This window comes from Pituophis catenifer, unplaced genomic scaffold (genome assembly GCF_029215685.1).
Source record: "Pituophis catenifer annectens isolate HBS135680 unplaced genomic scaffold, rPitCat1.0.hap2 SCAF_10, whole genome shotgun sequence".
Taxonomy (NCBI): domain Eukaryota; kingdom Metazoa; phylum Chordata; class Lepidosauria; order Squamata; family Colubridae; genus Pituophis; species Pituophis catenifer.
In genome coordinates this window covers 13,789,177-13,811,015 of record NW_027256890.1, presented here as the reverse complement: position 1 = coordinate 13,811,015, position 21,839 = coordinate 13,789,177, and the positions used below count along the sequence as shown (strand labels likewise).

Genomic DNA, 21,839 nt, shown 5'->3' with positions numbered 1-21,839 from the left:
CAAAATCCAGGCGCTCAGCAACTAGCATGTAGTTACGACATTGGCAGGTCTCAAGGTCATCCTGTGATCTGCATTTGTGATCTTTCCAGACAAGTAAAGGAAGGGCAGAAGCCAGATTGGCTTAATGACCGCACGATTCGTTTAACAACCGCAGTGATTTTGCTGGGTGGATTTGGGCCAACCGCTGGGAGACGGCGAGTTCTGGTTCGTCCTTAGGCACGAAAGTCCTGGGAATGAGCCATAATGGGGAACGAAATTCTACAAAAACTCAGCAAACCTGACATGACTGACTCAGGACAATTCCAAAAGAGGAGAGGAGGCCACAAGGAAATCCCCAGGTGAAGTTGAAGACACATCCCACAAGAACAGAACAGGAAACTATTTCTGTGTTGTTGCTAAGAGAATCACCAGAGATGTTGCTAAGAATATTGGCTAGGAATCCCGCAGAAGCTGAGCTGAACAAAATACACGATCTTAAAAGCACCTGAAACATATAGGCTAATATTTCAGCTTTTTTTGGTTTTTTGTCTTGATTCCTTCAAGACTTCCCAAGGTCCCTTCTCACCCCGTTAGTCTAAGATCAATATAATGGCACAAACAATTGTGCAAACCCGATACAAAGCATTTTGAACTCTTTTCTCTCTCTCCAAAAAAAAAAAAAAAAGCAATACATTTATTCTCATTTTCTGTGCCTGGAAAAAAAAAACGAAACGAACACGGATGAAGCGATTTTGGACTTTGGCTGCCTGCGGTCCACCTTTTGACAGGTAGATTCTCGTGGATGTGAGCTGCAACGTTTTACAATGCGTGTCTCAATGTATGGATTTACAAATATATATTTACAAATACAGTGGAAGTGGAAGGATTACGACAGGCCGATAGTTCTGATCTGTAGCCTCTTTCCTAAAGGTATCAAACTTGTATTTCTAGAATCTCTCTCTCTGCCTGGAGAGGCGTAATCTCTCTTTCATTTGCACTACTTCTGAGATCTTCAAATCGATAGGGGAAGACTAAAATAAAAATCCGGTCCCCCCAATTAAAAATTAACTTTCCCAATTAAGATCAACCGCCCACTGATTATACAAGTAGGAAAGGATCCTCCACCCCGCCGGTTAATCTTTCTCTGCAACTCATGAAAGACTCCCGGCTCTAATTGGAGATTAGTTTGAGTACAGAATTTCAGAGCCCGGTTACATAAAACTCCAGGAAAAACAAACAAACGAGATCTTCGTTAGGAGCAAAAGGATAGAAGGAGACAAGGAGGTTTCTCACGATCACAAGGGAAGCTTTTTCTCATTTCTCCTGGGCAAGTCCAGGAAAAAAAACGACTATGAGGCAATCCTCGAATTACAGCCACAACTGAGCCTAAAAATTTCTGTCGCTAAGTGAAACATTGGTTAAGTGAGTTCGCCCCCATTGGGACAATCTTTCTTGCCGCCATTGTTAAGCAAATCACAGCAGCTGTTAAAGAAGTCAAACTCTTGTTAAAAGTGAGTCTGGCTTCCCTAATTGACTTTGTTCGCCGGAAAAGGGAATCACGTAACCCTGGGACACCGTCATAAATATGAATCGATCGCCAAGCGTCTAAATTTTGATTGCATGACCGCGAGGATGCTACAGTGGTCCTAAGTGCTCCTTAATTCCTTCTTCTTGGTCCTTAAATCCTTTAACCTTCCCTTTTATTAATTAAAAAAAAATTAGAATGTGCTGAGATGGATAGATTGACGCTTAAGATAAAAGAAAAGGGGAAAAAAAAACACAGAATATATTTTTTTAACATGGGATTTATTTTACCAACGGTTAACGGATAGAAACAGAGGTTACAAACTAAAGAGAATTCAAAAAAGAGAATGAACATTTGTATCGAACATTTTGTGAGACAGATAATCCAATTGTATTATTCCCGTGCGATTAACACCGATAATGTTTTATTAAGATCACTTAATATGGTGATTGTTGTTTTGTTTACTCAAAATGAATTGCGCCCAGACAACACTCTGTTCAGATAGACACGGAATTTCTTTTTTAGGTTTTTAAAAGAAAAATGTACAACATATATTCCCCAAAAAAAACCAAAAAAACCCCCTTCCTTACTTCTCCTTTTGTCAAATTGCACCAAAAAATAAATCTGTTTTGCAACAGCCCCCCAGGCCAGAGTCCTAAACAGGACTGCGAATTTCCATCTGGGTTTCTTGTCCTACCAGTTCTGCTGAAATCTGGAAATGCTCCAAATCGAAAAAAAGCCTTTTTTTTGGCCTTTTTTTAATTTAAAAAAAAAAAGTGTATGTGTGTGTATGAGCCTGTTGTGCAACTGCTCGGGGCTAATCCATTTAAGCTCCTTCCGTAAGTGTCAGGCTAGGCGATGGAACAATAGCCATTTGTTCCATCGGTAGGGTACCACTGGCGTGGCTGGCATGGTGTGATATATTGGGAGGGTGACAATAATAAAAGCAAACAACAGATTGGGCAGAGAGATAAAGGAGACGGCAGATCCCTCTCTCATCAGCAGGTAGAGCAAAACGGCAAGCGAGAACGCGGATCTAAGAGGCAAAAACAGTACGTTGGCATTTTGTGCAAAATAAGAAGGATGCAGTGGCTCAGGGGCTAAGACGCTGAAGCTTGTCGATCGAAAGGTCGGCAGTTCGGCGGTTCGAATCCCTGGTGCCGCGTAACGGGGTGAGCTCCCGTGACTTGTCCCAGCTTCTGCCAACCCAGCAGTTCGAAAGCAGGTAAAAAAAAATGCAAGTAGAAAAACGTTTCTTTTGAGGATGAAAGGATATTGAGGATTAAAACCACTGCCGGCCACCAAGGCCAGGGAAGCAAGCTTGCAAAATAAATAAATAAATAATAAAATAAATAAATAGACAGCCCATCTGCCTATCTGCAAGCAAAAGCTTTGATCACCGCCGAGATGACGAAATCTGCCTCTGTTTCTCACAATTGGGCCTTCCAGAGCCGAGTTGATGAAGAAACAGCGGCTTCGATTTTTCGTACCTGGTGCCCCGTACTGCAGGTTGCCCAAGCAGGTTGCCCAATCAGCTCGGGAACATGTGGGGAGGGGGGGGGAGCGTCTTCTTGGCCAGGATGGGAGGAGAGCAATAAAACTGATAAAAGGTTTGGAAGCTAAAATCAATTGAAAAATAGCTCTTCTCCAGGGAATCCTTCCTTCTCATTAGGTGGCCAAAGGATTTGAGTTCCATCTTCAGGATCTGGCCTTCTAAAGAGCAGTCAGGGTTGATCTCCTCCAGGACCGACCGGTTGGATCGCCTTGCAGTCCAAGGGACTCGCAGGAGTCTTCTCCAGCACCAGAGTTCAAAGGCCTCCATTCTTTGGCGCTCAGCCTTCCTTATGGTCCAACTTTCACAGCCATCCATCGCAACTGGGAAAATCAGTAGCCTTGACGATACGCTCTTTTATTGGCAGGGTGATTGATGTCTCTGCTTTTTAGTATGCGGTCTAGATTTGCCATGGCTTTCCTCCCCAGGAGCACACGTCTTTTAATTTCTTAGCTGCAGCCCCCATCTGCAGTGATCTTGGAGACCAGGAAAATAAAATCTCTCACTACCTCCATTTCTTCCCCATCTATTTTCCAGGAGTTGAGAGGTCTGATTGCCATGATTCTAGTTTTCTTAACGTTGAGTTTCAAGCCAACTTTTGCACTCTCCTTCTTCACCCGCATGAAGAGGCGGTTGTCACTCCTAGTGTTGTAAAACATACAATGAATATTTGTGGGGAAAGTGCGTAGTTGCTGGGGTCGGGAGACACACCGTTCTAGGGAGTCAATTCAAGTTGGCTGGGGAATTCTGGGAGTCGAAGTCCAACCCATCTTGAAAGTAGCCGAGGTCGAGAAACACACAGGTCAGGATGCTTGCAAAAAATGGGGGATGGCGGAAGCATTTAAGGAATTTAGCAAACAAACACTCCCCGCTCTTGTCTTCTTGAGATCTGGCAGTGAAATCTGATAGCAAAGGATTCCAGGGTCGTAATGGAACAAGAGAAAGATAAATAAAGCCAAAAGCTGAGTAGGAAAGTGGAAAGAAAGTTAACGGTAGTGGCCAAAACTGTAGAAACCTTTTGGGAAAAGTGTATTTTTGAGTTTTGATGGCTAATAACACCACTTTTTCTTTTGGAGTTTCAAGATAATCCTATTCCACTGCTGGAATGGCCTGGGAATAGCCCAGACCTTCACCCAATTGGAAAATCTATGGAGCTAACTAAAGAAACTTATTCGTCAGAAGCGACCCAGCAATTAAACCCAGTTCATAGAAGCCATCATTCAATCTTGGTTTCACATGATGGCAGCTGCAGAACGAAAAGACTTGGTTCACTCCATGGGAAGACGTTGTAAGGCCATCATTCATGCTAAAGGTGACCCATCTAAGGATTCAACATTGATTTTCAACCGTGATTTATTTCAACACCCACAGATTTATTTCAAAATCTGTTCTCAACCTTGGGATTGGGATTATTATTATATTTTTAATGAAAAGCAGACCACAAATAAGGATATAAAAACAAACAAGTCTGAACTCCTTGTGGTTAATAATACAAGTATCACCCTAATTAGTTTTTTTATCATCTTCATAGAGCTTGTAATCATGATCTTGTTCTTCCTGGCAGCAGCTTTAACAATCACTGCCATGTTCTCACATTATATAGAATGGGAACTCTGTGTAAAAGGGATGTTGGGCAATGAGATCCATGCTCCAGGCAGACTCCACCTAATCGATCACAGTCTTGATTCCCAGTTTCAGTGCATTAAAATCGATCGGGCTTATTTCACAAAACGATGGCTCAAGAGGCCGTATCAAACTTCAGGCACCCGATTCCTTGCCCTGCTTAGGAATGTTTGCTGCAAACAGATTAAGGCTTTTTTAAAAAAAAAAAAACTTTTCTTTCTCACCCTTCTTAAAATTCTAACCCAAGGGATGAAATTACCCTGCTCAGATTTCTTTCTTTCTTTCTTTCTTTTTTTATAAAAGTTTTTTTTTAATTTTTTTTTTAACACAGACAGACAAACAAACAAACATACAATGTATTTTTTCTGAACAGAGTATTGGCCGGTCACAAATTTAGACAATTTTTAGTCATTTCAGTTAAATTTACAATTTATATATTTTCTTTTTGCCATAATATATATTCTTTTTTTTAAAACCAATATATTACCCTTCATCTTAGCCTCTGATCTTAACCAAATTCAATTTTTCCTCTCATCTCTATATTAAACCCCTTAAATTTAAAATCTCACATAATATGTACTTGGTAGTACAGTGTACTACAGTGTACTTGGTAGTACAGTGGTTTAATGCACCCTGTTATTAACACAGCTGCCTGCAATTTCTGCAGGTTCGAATCTTACCAGGCTCAAGGTTGACTCAGCGTTCCATCCTTTCTAAGGTAGGTAAATTGAGGACCCAGTTTGTGGGGGCAATAAGCTGACTTTGTATAAATTATACAAAAGTATGAAGGCTATTGCTTAACGCATTGTAAGCCGCCCTGAGTCTCCGGAGAAGGGCGGCATATAAATCAAATTAAAAAAATAAATATGATTCCTAATATTCCTTATATTCCCTTTAATATCATCACTAATGTTTTCCCTTATTTATTGTTTATTGATTGGTTCGATTTATATGCCGCCCTTTTCCGGAGACTCAGGGCGGCTTACAATGCATTAAGCAATAGCCCTCATTCTTTTGTATATTTTTATACAAAGTCAGCTTCTCTTTCTTTCTTTCTTTCTTTCTTTCTTTCTTTTCTTTCTTTCTTTCTTTCTCTTTCTTTTTTTTTTAATTTGATTTATATGCCGCCCTTCTCTGGAGACTCAGGGCGGCTTACAATGCGTTAAGCAATAGCCTTCATACTTTTTGTATATACCTGCTTATTCCAGCTCTGATGGATTGATTGGAACAAGGCATGGCTTGGCTGATCAGCTGATTTTTGTTTTCAGCCACAATAATGTCCCCTACCAGCCACCGTAGAACAGGCAGTAGTACTTCCTTCTACAATCCCAGCTGTGACCTCTAGAGGGCATCTCAGCCCACCAGCTTTTCTCTGGCTGGAGCCTTCTGGGAGTTGAAGTCCAGACAGTTTTAAAGCTGCAGAAGCTCTGTAGAAGCGCTCTGTAGAAGTGCGGCCAGATGTAAAGGGCCACATCTGGAGGGCCACAACTGCCTTGGCTTCCTGAGCTGCGCTATAATCAGATTTTGTGTCTGCCCTGCAAGAAAGCCGCTTCTCTAAAACACTGGGCACCATTAAGGTGGTTTATTAGCGAAGGATTGCGTTTTTGCAGACTCCAAGATTTATCCTCATGCTTGCAACCCCAAAGGCAGTCCTCGATTTATAACCATTCCTTGCACTTAACGACCGCAGCGTCCCCAGAGTTACACGATCCAAATTTGGGTCCCTTGGCAACTGGCGTAGATCTACGATGCTTGCAATGACCCAGGGTCACCTCTGATCTCCATTTGTGACTTTTGCTGGTTGTAAGTAGAGGACTCCTTGTCATTGGCTAGCTCTCTTTTCGTCAACATGCACCTCTGCAACAAACCATGGCTAAGAGGCGGTTTAATGGGAGCAGAGCCTCCATGCACCCGGTCACCAAAGCAAATCATGGCTTAGCCCCTCTCCAACAAACCCTGGCTAAGAGACGGCTTAGTGGGTGCAGAGCCCCTATGCAAACCATGGCTTAGCCCCTCTCCAACAAACCCTGGCTAAGAGGCGGCTTAGTGGGTGCAGAGCCCCTATGCAAACCATGGTTTAGCCCCTTTCCTGTGAATGCAGCCCCTCTCCAAACCCTGGCTAAGAGGCGGCTTAGTGGGTGCAGAGCCCCCATGCAAACCATGGCTTAGTAGCCCCTCTCCAACAAACCCCAGCCAAGAGGTGGTTTAATGGGAGCAGAGCCCCCATGCAAACCATGGTTTAGCCCCTTTCCTCTACTACATGCAACAGATGCAACCTCTCCAACAAACCCCGGCTAAGAGGCAACTTAGCGGGTGCACAGCCCCCATGCAAACCATGGCTTAGTAGCCCCTCTCCAACAAATCCCAGCTAAGAGGAGGTTTAATGGGAGCAGAGCCTCCATGCATCCAGTCACCAAAGCAAACCATGGTTTAGCCCCTTTCCTGTGCATGCATGCAACAGACCCTGGCTAAGAGGCAACAAACCCTCTCCAACAAACCACGGCTAAGAGGCAGTTTAGCGGGCGCACAACCCCCATGCAAACCATGGCTTAGTAGCCCCTCTCCAACAAACCACGGCTAAGAGATGGTTTAATGGGAGCAGAGCCCCCATGCAAACTATGGTTTAGTCCCTTTCCTCTACTACATGCAACAGATGCACCCTCTCCAACAAACCCCGGCTAAGAGGCGGCTTAGCAGGTGCAGAGCCCCCACGCAAACCATGGTTTAGTCCCTTTCCTCTACTACATGCAACAGATGCACCCTCTCCAACAAACCCCGGCTAAGAGGCGGCTTAGCAGATGCAGAGCCCCCACGCAAACCATGGTTTAGTCCCTTTCCTCTACTACATGCAACAGATGCACCCTCTCCAACAAACCCCGGCTAAGAGGCGGCTTAGCAGATGCAGAGCCCCCATGCAAACCATAGTTTAGCCCCTTTTCTGTGCCTGCAGCCCCTCTCCAACAAACCCCCGGCTAAGAGGTGGTTGAATGGGAGCAGAGCCCCCATAGCAAACCATGGTTTAGCCCCTTTCCTCTGCATGCAACAGAAGCTCAACCCAGCCGGGCGGGCGGTGGGAGGCGGTTGGGGTTGGGCGCGTGGCGGAGGAGGCGGAGGCGATGCTGGCGATGGCGATGCCGGGGCTGCTGGCGTGGCTGCTGGCGGCGGCCGAGGCTGCTGCTTCCTCCTCCCCGGGCTCGGCTGCAGCGGCGCAGGTGGAGGTGTCGCTGCCCGGCCGGGGCTGCTGTTGCACCTTGCAGGGCGCGTTGCTGGGCCGGCCGGGCTTGGAGCTGCAGGCGGCGGCCGCTGTGCGGGGCAGCCTGGTGCTGGTGAGCCTGCGGGGCTCCAAAGGGGGGGGGGGTGGGCCCCCCCACGCAGCCCCCTCCCCACGCGAAAGACCGGGGAGGGGAAGGGGGGGGCTGGCTGGCTGGCTGGCTCTTTGGGGAGGGGGGCTCTAGGGATGGGGGGTGTCAGCTTTCTTCTGAACCGCGTGGGAGAGGGGCTGTTTGGGGAGGGGGCTCTTGGTGCTCTAGGGATGGGGGAGAGGTGGGGGGGGTTCAGCCTTCTTCTGAACCGCTTTGGGGCTCTTTGGGGAGGGGGCTCTAAGGCATGGGGGGTAGAGGGGGTCAACTTCTGAAGCGGGTGGGAGAGGAACTGTTAGGGGAGGGGGCTCTAAGGGGGGAGGGGGCTCTAAGGAGGCAGGGGTAGGGGGGCTCAACTTCTGAACCGCGTGGGAGAGGGGCTGTTTGGGGAGGGGGCTCTTGGTGCTCTTGGGGTAGGAACAGGGGGGGTGGGATCCCTCCCCTCCCCCCCCACGCAGCCCCCTCCCCACGCGAGAGACCGGGGAGGGGAAGGGGGGGGCCGGGCTGGCTGGCTGGCTATTTGGGGAGGGGGGCTCTAGGGATGGGGGGTGTCAGCTTTCTTCTGAAGCGCGTGGCAGAGGGGCTGTTTGGGGAGGGGGCTCTTGGTGCTCTAGGGATGGGGGAGAGGGGGGGTTCAGCCTTCTTCTGAACCGCTTTGGGGCTCTTTGGGGAGGGGGCTCTAAGGATGGGGAGTAGAAGGGGGGTCAACTTCTGAAGCGGGTGGGAGAGGAGCTGTTAGGGGAGGGGGCTCTAAGGGGGGAGGGGGCTCTAAGGAGGCAGGGGTAGGGGGGGTCAACTTCTGAACCGCGTGGGAGAGGGGCTGTTTGGGGAGGGGGCTCTTGGTGCTCTTGGGGTAGGAACAGGGGGGGTGGGCTCCCTCCCCTCCCGTGCCCCCCCCACGCAGCCCCCTCCCCACGCGAGAGACCGGGGAGGGGAAGGGGGGGGCTGGCTGGCTGGCTGGCTGGCTATTTGGGGAGGGGGGCTCTAGGGATGGGGGGTGTCAGCTTTCTTCTGAACCGCGTGGCAGAGGGGCTGTTTGGGGAGGGGGCTCTTGGTGCTCTAGGGATGGGGGAGAGGTGGGGGGGTTCAGCCTTCTTCTGAACCGCTTTGGGGCTCTTTGGGGAGGGGGCTCTAAGGCATGGGGGGGTAGAGGGGGGTCAACTTCTGAAGCGGGTGGGAGAGGAGCTGTTAGGGGAGGGGGCTCTAAGGGGGGAGGGGGCTCTAAGGGGGGAGGGGGCTCTAAGGAGGCAGGGGTAGGGGGGTCAACTTCTGAAGCGGGTGGGAGAGGGGCTGTTTGGGGAGGGGCTCTTGGTGCTCTAGGGATGGGGAAGAGAGGGGGGGTTCAGCCTTCTGAACCGCTTTGGGGCTCTTTGGGGAGGGGGCTGTAAGGAGGGGGAGGTAGAGGGGGGGTAAACTTCTGAAGCGGGTGGGAGAGGAGCTGTTAGGGGAGGGGGCTCTAAGGATGGGGGGTAGAGGGGGGTCAACTTCTGAACCGCATGGGAGAGGGGCTGTTTGGGGAGGGGGCCCTTGGTACTCTAGGGATGGGGGAGAGGGGGGATTCAGCCTTCTTCTGAACTGCTTTGGGGACATTTGGAGAGGGGGCTCTAGGGATGGGAGGTAGAGGGGGGGTCAACTTCTGAAGCGGGTGGGAGAGGAGCTCTTTGGGGAGGGGGCTGTAAGGATGGGGGGTAGAAGGGGGGTCAACTTCTGAAGCGGGTGGGAGAGGAGCTGTTAGGGGAGGGGGCTTTTGGTGCTCTAGGGAGGGGGTGAAAAGGGAGGGTCAGCCTTTAACAACGTGGGGCTGGCTGTTTGGGGAGGGGGCTCTAGGGATGGGGGGCAGAGGGGAGGTTTCAACCTCCTAAACCGCGTGGGAGAGGGGTTCTTTGGGGAGGGGGCTCTTGGTGCTCTAGGGATGGGGGAGAGGGGAGGTCAACCATCTTCTGAACCGCGTGGGGCTCTTTGGGAAGGGGGCTCTAAGGATGGGGGGCAGAGGGGGCGAGCAACCTTCTGAACCGCGTGGGAGAGCGGCTGTTTTGGGAGGGGGCTCTTGGTGTTCCAGGGAGGGGGCGGGGGGGGTCAACCTTCTTCCACACCACATGAGAGAGGGGCTGTTTGAGGAGTGGGCTTTTGGTGCTCTAAGAACGGGGGAGGGCAAGACGGGCAGGTAAACCCGAGGCCGCCTTTGGACATGTTTCACTTAGCAACGTAAATGTCGGGCTCAATTGTGGTCGTAACTCGAGGACTACCTGTACTTAGGACAGCGGCAGCATTCCCGGGGGTCATGATACCTTCCCACTGGGCAGATTCGGTTAATGACTTCACTGCCACGATTCATGTGTAACAACCGGGGGCAAAAATGGGCCGTCATATCAGGTGCGCTTCCCTTAACGACCGCCTAACTCAGCCAGGGCAATTCTGGTCCCAAAGTTGTTCGTTAAGGTGAGGTCTACCTGTACAGACAAACTCCCGATGCGTACGAGGTCATGGTGGCTTGTTCCATATTTCCTTTGGTTGGAAAGCAGATGCTGGAAGCCGAGTTCCTGGGCTTGCAGGGAACGGACGGAGGTCACCTTGTCTTCCATCCCTTCTCTCCCAGGTGAATGACACCGAGCCCAGGCTGGAGGATGAGGACACCTGGATTGGTGTGGTTCCGGTGGAGGAGGAACAAACAGAGTCCCCCAAGGGCCACAAAGAGGAATCTTTTGCCAGCACTGTGGTTGACAAGGTACCGTATTTTTCGGAGTATAAGACGCACCTTAGTTTTTGGGGAGGAAAATGGGGGGGGGAGGGCGGGAATTCTGCCTACCAGGTATTCATCCGGCTAGCGTCCTTAACCTGGTCAGCTTCAGCACATTAGTTCGCTCGCTGGTTTGCTGGTTGGGGCTAAAAAAAAAAACAGCTTCAAAAGCACAGCTGATCGTCGGAGGGAGCAGCAATTAGAAAAGCAGGCAAAGCACGGAAGATGGCTTCACTCGCCTTGGGGCTGGAAAAACAGCTTCAAAAGAACAGCTGATCGTCGGAGGGAGCAGCAATTAGAAAAGCAGGCAAAGCACGGAAGATGGCTTCACTCGCTTTGGGGCTGGAAAAACAGCTTCAAAAGAACAGCTGATCGTCGGAAGGAGCAGCAATTAGAAAAGCAGGCAAAGCACAGAAGATGGCTTCACTCGCCTTGGGGCTGGAAAAACAGCTTCAAAAGAACAGCTGATCATTGGAGGGAGCAGCAATTAGAAAAGCAGGCAAAGCACGGAAGATGGCTTCACTCGCCTTGGGGCTGGAAAAACAGCTTCAAAAGAACAGCTGATCGTCGGAAGGAGCAGCAATTAGAAAAGCAGGCAAAGCACGGAAGATGGCTTCACTCGCTTTGGGGCTGGAAAAACAGCTTCAAAAGAACAGCTGATCGTCGGAAGGAGCAGCAATTAGAAAAGCAGGCAAAGCACGGAAGATGGCTTCACTCACGGCTGGAAAAACAGCTTCAAAAGAACAGCTGATGGGAGCAGCAATTAGAAAAGCAGGCAAAGCACGGAAGATCGTGGGAGCTGAAAAACAGCTTCAAAAGCACAGCTGATCGTGGGAGGGAACGCCAGGGAGCTGGTCTTCTAGTTTCCGTCGACCCCCCCCCCTTGTGAAAACCAGCTAGGCGGCACACGTGCATGCCGAAACCTGAAAAAGCAATGGGCGACGACGGCTGGCGTGCCCGGAGAGATGGCTCTGTGTGCCACTTTTGGCACGCGTGCCACAGGTTCGCCATCACGGGTATAGGGTCTCCTTGTCCTGATCTTTAGCACCAAGGGGTCGCCGTCCTCTTCCTGTTTCCTAATTCCTTGGTGGGTTTTTCTCCCTGCAGATGAAACGGGCCCTTGTTTTGGGGGCTTCAGCCCTGCTCATCCTTGCCCTGAATCAGAACAGAATCCGAGAGGTAGGTATGGATGCTCTTGATGGTGCATGGAGAGATAATGGGACCCCCTGCCCTCATTCCCCCACCGATGGTCTTTTCCTTGCCTTCTCTCTGCTACAGCTGGATGTCTCCCAGGTCCTTTCGAAGCCCGTGGTGATAGTCCAGACTTCAGAAAACGTGACCAAGCTCCTCGGGGCACTGCTGAGGTGAGCTGCCTGGGTACTGGGGGGGTGGGGGTAGGGGAGGAAGGACTGGAGCAGGGGTGAAATCCAGCAGGTTCTGACAGGTTCGGGAGAACCGGTAGCGGAAATTTTGAGCAGTTCGGAGAACCGGCACAAGAAATTTTGAGTACTTCGGGGAACCGGCCAATACCACCTCTGGCTGGCCCCAGAGTGGGGTGGGAATGGAGATTTTGCAATATCCTTCCCCCAGGAGTAGGGAGGGAATGGGGATTTTGCAGTATCCTTCCCCTGCCACGGCGGGATACAGAGAGAGAGAGGGAAGGGAGAGAGAGAGAGATGTCAAAAGGATTTTGTGGTTCCCGGTGTTTTTTTAACAACAGGTTCTCAGCCCTAATGACCGGCTGGGTAGGCGTGGCTAAGGGGGGGGTCATGTGACTGGTGGAAGTGAGTGATGTCGAGTTGGCCACACCCACCCAGTATTTTGTGGCTCCCGGTGTTTTTCTTTTCTGTGGGAAACGGCTCCAAATGGCTCTTTTGAGTGTTTTAAGGTTGCAGACCCCTGATATAGGGTCTCCTGCTTAGCAGGGGGCTGGACTAGAAGACCTCCAAGGTTCCCTCCGCCTCTGTTATTCATTCTTCCCTCTCCTTCCTTTTTTACAGAGGTCTTCAGGCCACAGCAAAGATCACCTACCAAGCAGGGCTGCTGGAGAACATGGTATGTGGCTGGCAAGGGAAGAGGGAGGTGGCACCGTCCTGGGCAGGGAAGCCGGGGCCGAGTGGCCCATTCATTGAAAACTCTTTGTGTGGCACTTTCAGAAGGATTCTGACACACACACACACACACACACACACACACACACACTCTCCTGGCAAAACAGAAAAGGTCTTTGGTTGCATCTCAGCCCCAGGCCAGGCCAAATGCCAATCTCAGGCGGCCTCCATCTTGACCAGGGAAAGAGAGAGAGAGAGAGAGAGAGAGAGAGGGAAAGAGAGAAAGAAAGAGAAAGAGGGAGGGAGGGAAAGAGAGAGAGAGGGAAAGAGAGAAAGAAAGAAAGAGGGAGGGAAAGAGAGAGAGAGAGAGGGAAAGAGAGAAAGAAAGAGAAAGAGGGAGGGAGGGAAAGAGAGAGGGAGAGAGAGAGGGAAAAAAGAAAGAAAGAGAAGGAGGGAGGGAAAGAGAGAGAGAGGAAAAGAGAAAGAAAGAGAAAGAGGGAGGGAAAGAGAGAGAGGGAAAGACAAAGAAAGAGAAAGAGGGAGGGAGGGAAAGAGAAAGAAAGAAAGAGGGAGGGAAAGAGAGGGAGGGAAATAGAGAGAGAGAGGGAAAGAGAAAGAGAGAAAGGGAGGGAGGGAAAGAGAGAGAGGGAAAGAGAGGGAGGGAAAGAGGGAGGGAAAGAGAAACAAAAAGAGAGGGAGGGAAAGAGAAAGAAAGAGGGAGGGAGGGAGGGAAAGGGGAAGAGAGAAAAAGAAAGGGAGGGAAAGAGAGAAAGAGAGGGAAAGAGAAAAAGAGGGAGGGAAAGAGGGAGGGAAAGAAAGAGGGGAAGAGAGAAAAAGAAAGGGAGGGAAAGAGAAAGAGGGAAAGAGAAAGAAAGGGAGGGAGGGAGGGAGGGAAAGAGAGAGAAGGGAAACAGAAAGAAAAAGAGGGTGGGAGGGAAAGCGAGGGAGGGAAAGAAAAAGAGAAACAAAAAGGAAGGGAAAGAGAAATGATACTACAAAAGTTTTCCTTTTTTATTGTTGCTAAAACGCTCAAAAGCAGAAAAAAAATTGTAGGCGCATAAAACTGCATTTCTCACGTTTTTCTTAGCTGAACTCTTGCCTTGTTTATCGTTATTTTAGGTAGTCAAAACCTCATTATACAGGTTAAATTGCCCTATTGGCACTTTGCGATAAATCGTTGGGTTTGGGGGTTGAAGTTTGGGCACTCGGGTCTCTAAAAAAGGTTCGCCCTCACTGGCATAGGGCCTCCTGCTCGAGCAGGGGGTTGGACTAGAAGATCTCCGAGGTCCCTTCCAACTCGGTTATTCTTTAAATCGCTGCCAGTTGTGTTGTGTTGTGTAGTTTTTGAAACCTCATCGGTTTCATTGTCCCGAACGCTGGTTTTAGCCTAGCCTCAGTTGTTGTCGTCCCCTTTTTTTCTCTCTCTCTTTCAAGGGGGTGACTCTGACCCTCTGGTCAACCTGTGGCCTCTCGCGGGGTGGCATGTATGGCGAGTGGCAGGGCGTTATCTGTACGGGCGAAAACAGCTCAAAGGTCCAGGTTGGTGAAAAGAGCCAGATGTTCTGTTGAAATGTGTTGATTGATAGGTCCCTGCGGGTCATAAGAAGAACATTCTGGAGGCTACAGGTAACAACAGAAGAAGGCAGGTAGGCCTCGACTTAACGGGAACAGAATTCCCCCTTGCTAAGCAAGGCAGTGAGGTCGCGTCCAGTTTCGAAAGCCAATTATTGCCACCGTTGTTAAGCAAATCACAAGTGGTCGTTAAGCGAAACAGCTGGCCGGCTTGCCTTGTCGGCTTCACTTGTTGGAAGCCGGCTGGGGGAAAAAAATCACACAAATGACAAATCACGTATTTTCAGGGTGCTGCAAATCGTTGCAAATGCGTGCGGGTTGCCCAAAGCCCCGAATTTTTATCGCCGGACCAGGGGATGCGACGATGGTCGTAAATGCAAGGATTGGCCATCGGCCTTTTTTTTCCCCCAGTGCCGTTGTAGTCACTAGATAAATGGTTGCAAATCGATAGTAGATTTACTACAGCTGCCCAATTTGTAAAGTGGTTCGGTTCTGACCGAGCTCCCCAAACACGACAAACCTTCTGAAGTGAACTCAAAATATTTCTTTATTCGGAGCGCCAGCAGCCCCGGCAAAAAGTTTCTCTCTCACCGCAGGCTAAGAAGTCTGTCTGGCTGGCAGATGAATAGTTGTCTGCCACACCTATTCATCTCCGCTCCTTGCCTTTCATCCCCAGAGCTAAGGTGGGGCTTCACTAGCAGTGGTGCCTCTTCGTCCCGAGGACCGGCCCATTGATTTCCACTGCTCTCCTCTCCTCTCCTCTGCCTTCTGTGCGTAAAAAATGGCTGCTAAGTTGTTGTTGTTGTTTTTTTAATTTGATTTATATGCCGCCCTTCTCCGGACACTCGGGGCGGCTTACAATGCGTTAAGCAATAGCCTTCATCCTTTTGTATATTTATACAAAGTCAGCTTATTGCCCCCACAATCCGGGTCCTCATTTTACCTACCTTAGAAAGGATGGAAGGCTGAGTCAACCTTGAGCCTGGTGAGATTCGAACTTACTAATTGCAGACAGCTGGAGTTAAATTACAATGCATTAGTCTGCTGAGCTATCCAGGCTCGTTGTTGTTGTTAGTTGTTGTTGTTTTACTAAGCCCGAGTAAGCAGGTTGTACCCCACTCATCAACTCAGGAGTGACGACTGTTCCTTTTGGGGGCGGGTCTCTGTTTGCAGAAATACCTCCAGCAGCTGTGGAATGCAATCCTGCTCATTGCGTTGATCCTGTGCACAGGTGTGATTGTGCAGGCACAACGACAGTCCCGGCACAGTCAGTTGGACCAAGAATCTGAGGTGGGGCCCCGCTCTCGGCCTCGGGCGTAGCGTTAGTTTAGTTTGATTTCGTTTATCGTCATTGCACCCCGTACAACGATATGAAATGCCCTCTTCGGTGCGCATTATAACTATAAAAATAAAACAAAAAAACCCACACCTCCTTCGCATTCTATACAATTGAATTGATAACCCCTGATATTGCATTAATATTGCACTATTCAGTAGAATTCAATATACCGTATTTTTCGGAGTATAAGACGCACCTTTTTCTCCCCAAAAAAAGAGGGTGAAAATCTGGTTGCGTCTTATACTCCGAATGTAGCCCCGCCCGGCTTCTCAAACGGAGGTTTCAGAGGCTGAAAGAAGCTTCAGAAAAAAAGCCTCCAAACAGAGCTTCAGAAAAAAAAAAGCCTCTGAAAGGCTTTTATCTAAAATAATATGGCAAGCAACAAAAGAAGAATCAGTAAAGGTTAATGTGACTGGGTGGGCATGGCCAACTTTTTTTTTTTTTTTTACACTTTTAAAAGCATTTTTTCCGCAACCTTAAGACGTCGTAGAAAAAAAATTGCTTTTAAAAGCCTCTGACGATCCCAGCTGAGTTGCCTGATCGTCAGAGGCTTTTAAAAGCATTTTTTTTTTCTGCAACCTCTTAAGGTTGTAGAAAAAATGCTTTTAAAAGTAAAAAAAAAAAAAAGTTGGCCATGCCCACCCAGTCACATTAACCCCCCCACTACCATCAAACCACGCCCACAGAACCGGTAATAACAAATTTCATCACTGGCTGGATGTCCGATTTATTCATTCTATAGTCCATTCTTGTAGGGTGAGGATGGTATCGGTCGGCCTAATAGTAAATCTTCTCCACTTGCAGCTGGATCTCAAGCAACACATTGCCCAGAAGTTGCTGGCCTTGAAAACTCGGCGTTACCATCCTGGCAGGGCACCCCACAGCTGGGCGCACGAGATTGACAGCTGTGCCATCTGCCTGGACCAGTTTCAGAAGAATCAGGTAAGACTCGGAGATAAATTCTGCTTGTGGCTGATTTATTGGAGATGTTGGAAATGTTGGAACGTCTAACCGGAGATCGGGAGCTGGTTGCTCCCTCTGTCGTAGATCCCTGGAGGTGCTTCTGGAGGTGCTGAGATGGAGTTGAGATGTCTTAACCAGGGTTCTCTTCAAAAGAGGCTGAACCATAAAAGATTATGGATTAATAAATTAGAAAAGGTATAAGACCTCAGCGCCTTCCGTCGTGCCCTTAAAACCCATTTTTTCCAGCAAGCCGGGCTGGCTTAAGAAGAAATTTTTAAATGTTTTAATTGGTTTGTGATTTTTAATTTTTGGGCCAAATTTATATATATTCTAATTGTTTTTAATATTTGTATTTCATGTTCTTAATTTTGGCTGTACACCGCCTTGAGTCCTCAGAGAGAAGGGCGGTATATAAATTGGAAACAAAATAAAAATAAAATAAAATAAATAAGTAAATGAGAGAGAAGGCCAAAAAGATATAGAAACCCAGATGACACCTGTGTAAATGGAAAAGGGGGGAAGAGGGGGGGGAAAGAAAAAAATATTATTATGTAAATGTACAATTTATGATGATACGTGTGAAATAGAAAAGGAACTGAAAAGAAAGTAAATATAAATAGAAAATCCTGCTCGGGTACCCTTTTGAAAGATACTGAATTGAAAATGAATGCAACAACGGCGAGAGAATGGAAGGAGGGAGTAGAGGAATAGATAGGAGGGGAGAAGAGAGGGAAGGGAAAAGGAGAGGAAGAAAGGGAGGAGAAATAAAGAGTGGGAGAGACGGTTAGAAAGAAGGGAGGTGTGGGAGAAAAAGGGGAAGGAGAGGAAGAAAGAAGAGGATAGAAGAAGGGAGGGAAGGGAAAGAGAGGAGGAGGAGGAGAAGGATTGTCGTAAAATAAGGGAGATGGAATGGTAGAAGAGCATCAAGCAGGGCTGGCGTGAAACCCCCTCCCCCCCCCCTTTTTTTTTTTAGCTTTTTAAATTGTCAATGGGTTTTAGTTTGAATGTTTTAAATTTTGGGCCAAAGTCATATAATTCTTTTAAAAAAATTTAAATTTTGAAATTGGTATGTGTTTTAGTTCTGGCTGTGCACCGCCCTGAGTCCGCTAGGAGAAAGGCGGGATACAAATTGAATAAAATTATTTAATTTGGTTTTAATTATGTTTTTTAACTTTTGCATTTATGTGTTTTATTTTGTGCCTGTTCACCGCCCTGAGTCCTTCGGGAGTAGGGCGGTATACAAATTTAATAAAATGAAAAATGAAATGAATGAAAATAAATCAATTAACAAACCCCCGGAGATATTTAAATGGCTTAATGAACTAATGCGAAAGTCAAAAGAGAATAGGTATGATCAGCAATAGATAAGAAGACGGTACGTTTTAAGACATGTTCATGAGAAATAAAAATAAACTTTTTCAAAAAAAAAAAAAGCAAAAGAAAGAGGCCGAACCATGTGAGGCCAGGAGGAGCTACCAACTCAAGAGGGAAAGAACGCAGGTGGTTCCTCCCTCCTGCAACTCCTGAGTAGATCTTGGCTTGCCCAACAGTGTCTCCGGGTGCTACCCTGCCTGCACGAATTTCACCGGGACTGCGTAGATCCGTGGCTTCTCCTGCAACAGACTTGCCCTCTCTGTAAACACAACGTTCTCGGTAAGAGCCCTTGCTTGGGGTGGGGGGGTAGAGGCAGCTGCCCCTCGAGTTTCCTGAGCCTCGCTTTCCAAATTTAATTTATTTTTATTTTTTTTGCTTTAATTTATATGCCGCCCTTCTCCGGAGACTCAGGGCGGCTTACAGTGCGTTAAGCAATAGCCTTCATCCTTTTTTTGTATATTTATACAAAGTCAGCTTCTCTTTTTTTCTTTTTTTCTTTTTCTTTCTTTCTTTCTTTCTTTCTTTCTTTCTTTCTTTCTTTCTTTCTTTCTTTCTTTCTTTCTTTCCTTCCTTCCTTCCTTCCTTCCTTCTTTCTTTCTTTCTCTTTCTTTTCTTTTTTTTTTAAATTTGATTTATATGCCGCCCTTCTCTGGAGACTCAGGGCGGCTTACAATGCGTTAAGCAATAGCCTTCATACTTTTTGTATATTTATACAAAGTCAGCTTATTGGCCCCACAATCCGGGTCCTCATTTTACCTACCTTAGAAAGGATGGAAGGCTGAGTCAACCTTGAGTCCGGTGAGACTTGAACTTGCAGTAATTGCAAGCAGCAGATGTTAATAAGTGTGCTTTAGTCCACTGTACTACAGGCTTTGTAGTGGCAGAAGCAGAGTAATAATATTTATATATTGGTTGGTCAGATGTCAGAAATGTTTGCTTTCATGTTTCTTTTTTTTTTTTCTTCCAACTTGGGTCATTTTAAGAGGCGTGGACTTCGACTCCCAGAATTCCCATCCCACCCCCTCACCTGGCAGGCCCCCAGAATTCTGGGAATTGAAACCCCCAACCATATTTCAAATTGTTCGACCTGGGAAGCACTGGTCCTGAAAAACCCTAGGAGAGTTAGTGAGCGAGCAAAGCGAGAATGGCCAGCTGTTTTGCAGCTCTCCATCAAGAGTGCCTGGAGTTGGTCTGGAAGTGGCAGGTTTCATGGCCAGATGTGCATCGAGAATGCCCAGCTGTTTTGCAGCCGCTGCCCCCCATCAGAGTACAGCTGTGGAGGTGCCCTGAGTTGGTCTGGAAGTGGCAGGTTTCACACCCAGATGTGCATCGAGAATGCCCAGCTGTTTTGCAGCCACCGTCCCCTCCAGCTGTGGAGGTGCCGAGTTGGTCTGGAAGTAGGCTTCACGCCCAGATGTGCATTGAGAATGCCCAGCTGTTTTGCACCCACCGCCCCCATCAGAATACAGCTGTGGAGGTGCCCTAAGTTGGTCTGGAAGTGGCAGGCTTCACGCCCAGATGTGCATCGAGAATGCCCAGCTGTTTTGCAACCACCGCCCCCTCCAGAGTACAGCTGTGGAGGTGCCCTAAGTTGGTCTGGAAGTGGCAGGCTTCACGCCCAGATGTGCATCGAGAATGCCCAGCTGTTTTGCAACCACCGCCCCCTCCAGAGTACAGCTGTGGAGGTGCCCTAAGTTGGTCTGGAAGTGGCAGGCTTCACGCCCAGATGTGCATTGAGAATGCCCAGCTGTTTTGCAACCACCGCCCCCTCCAGAGTACAGCTGTGGAGGTGCCCTAAGTTGGTCTGGAAGTGGCAGGCTTCACGCCCAGATGTGCATCGAGAATGCCCAGCTGTTTTGCAACCACCGCCCCCTCCAGAGTACAGCTGTGGAGGTGCCCTAAGTTGGTCTGGAAGTGGCAGGCTTCACGCCCAGATGTGCATTGAGAATGCCCAGCTGTTTTGCAGCCACCACCCCATCTAGTACAGCTGTGGAGGTGCCCTGAGTTGGTCTGGAAGTGGCAGGCTTCGCGCCCAGATGTGCAGCTGCTGGCTCAGCCGGCACTCTGCACGTTTCAAGAAAACATTTGGGCATTAGATCTCGGGTCTGGCTCCAGAATCTAAAGCTCTTTTTCGATCGGTGTTGCACCCCGAAACGTTCATTGCTTTAGCTCCGTGATGGCGAACCGATGGCACGCGTGCCACAGGTGGCACGTAGAGCCATCTCTGCGGGCACGTCAGCTGTCGCCCCAGCCCAGCTCCACCACGTATGTGCACAAGCCTCCCGCTGGCCAGCTGGGGTTCGGGTCTCTGCTGTGCAGGTATGGGGCGCAGGGGGGGGACGCAGGCGCACAAGAGGTGCAGCAGGTTTTTCAGCGCCAAAACGGGGCATGGGGGGGGCCTCGCGCTGTACCCCGTACCCCGTTTTGGCTTCCAGGTTGGTGCAGGAGGCTTTCCAGAGCCTCAAACCCTAATACCCCCCCCCCCGTGCCTATGCGGGGGGAGGGGGGCTATGACCACATAGATCAGGGGTCTCCAAACTTGGCAATTTTTAAGACGTGTGGACTTCCAACTCCCTTCAATTCCTGGCTGAGGAATTCTGGGATTTGAAGTCCACAAGTCTTAAAAAGTTGCCAAGTTTTGGAGACCCCTGACATTTTTTTCTTTCTTTCTTTCTCCTCCCTTCTTCTTTTATCTTCCTTTCAGGAAACTGTTGCTGAGACAGGGAGCAAATCCTGTCCTTCCTGCACTCCGAGGGAGGAGGCCGTCTTTCCAAGAAGCCATTGCTTTAGAGAAGCAATGTTTTTTTTTTTTTCCTCAAACCTGGCGGCCTTTTTTAAGATGCGTGGACTTCCAACTCCCAGAATTCCCCCAGCCGTCTCTCCCAGAATTCTGGGAGTTGAAGTCCACGCATCTTAAAAGCTGCCAAGCTCGAGAAACGTTGAGTTTTGGATACGTTTCTGGGGTTGCTTTGAGAAGCAGCTACACTGACTATACTCGGGGCTCCACCGGGACAGGAACTACTCCCAAGTAGTACGTGTAAATAATGTATTCATATCTTCCTTCCGCCTGTTTGTGCATCGTCTCCTACTACCACTACCCGGATTGGAATCCGCTCCCTTTTTTTTTGGGGCGTGTGTCCTTCGGACGTTTTGTGCAGCTTGGATCTGAGCTGGGGTGAACCTGCCCTTCTGGGAAGCCATCTGGGGTCTTCCATCTCGTGAAGGAACGAAGACAAGGGCCGACACGCGCGAGGCTTCCAACTAAGTCCGTTTTTTGGGACGGTTTGCAAAGGAAAAACGAGATTCAGCCGGTGGGATGGGGATGGATGTTTGAAATGCTTCTTTATTTATACTAACTTATTTGGGCGACGGTTTGGTTCTTATGGGCAAACTGTGTGATTGTAACTGACGTTTTTCTATGAAAAGAGGCAAAGGTGGATTCTGATTGGTCGATATATATATGTTTTCGCGGGTGTTTGTATGTAGGTCTTTGGTTATTCGGGTTTTCTCCCGCGTAAAATTGGAGGTGTCTTGGCAACGTTTCGACGAAGTCTCATTCGTCATCTTCAGGCTGGTGTTTTCGGCTTCGTGCTTCTAGGAGATCACACATTGCTCCTAGAAGCACGAAGCCGAAAACACCAGCCTGAAGATGACGAATGAGACTTGGTCGAAATGTTGCCAAGACACCTCCAATTTTACGCGGGAGAAAACCCGAATAACCAAAGACCTACACACACACACATATATATATGAGCCCCTTGTCCT

The 21,839-nt window shown here is 48.6% G+C and overlaps 1 protein-coding gene across 1 annotated transcript; it reads left to right on the top strand.

Moving 5' to 3' along the window:
- The first annotated feature begins 7,804 nt into the window (after positions 1 to 7,804).
- On the top strand, positions 7,805 to 21,267 carry LOC139322194 (RING finger protein 215-like). The gene is made up of 10 exons (XM_070951205.1): positions 7,805 to 8,005; positions 10,635 to 10,763; positions 11,883 to 11,954; positions 12,054 to 12,139; positions 12,776 to 12,830; positions 14,261 to 14,365; positions 15,572 to 15,688; positions 16,542 to 16,679; positions 18,251 to 18,353; positions 21,233 to 21,267. The coding sequence occupies exons 1-10, from the start codon at positions 7,805 to 7,807 to the stop codon at positions 21,241 to 21,243; spliced, it is 1,017 nt and encodes a 338-aa protein (XP_070807306.1). The 3' UTR covers positions 21,244 to 21,267.
- Positions 21,268 to 21,839: the final 572 nt, after the last annotated feature.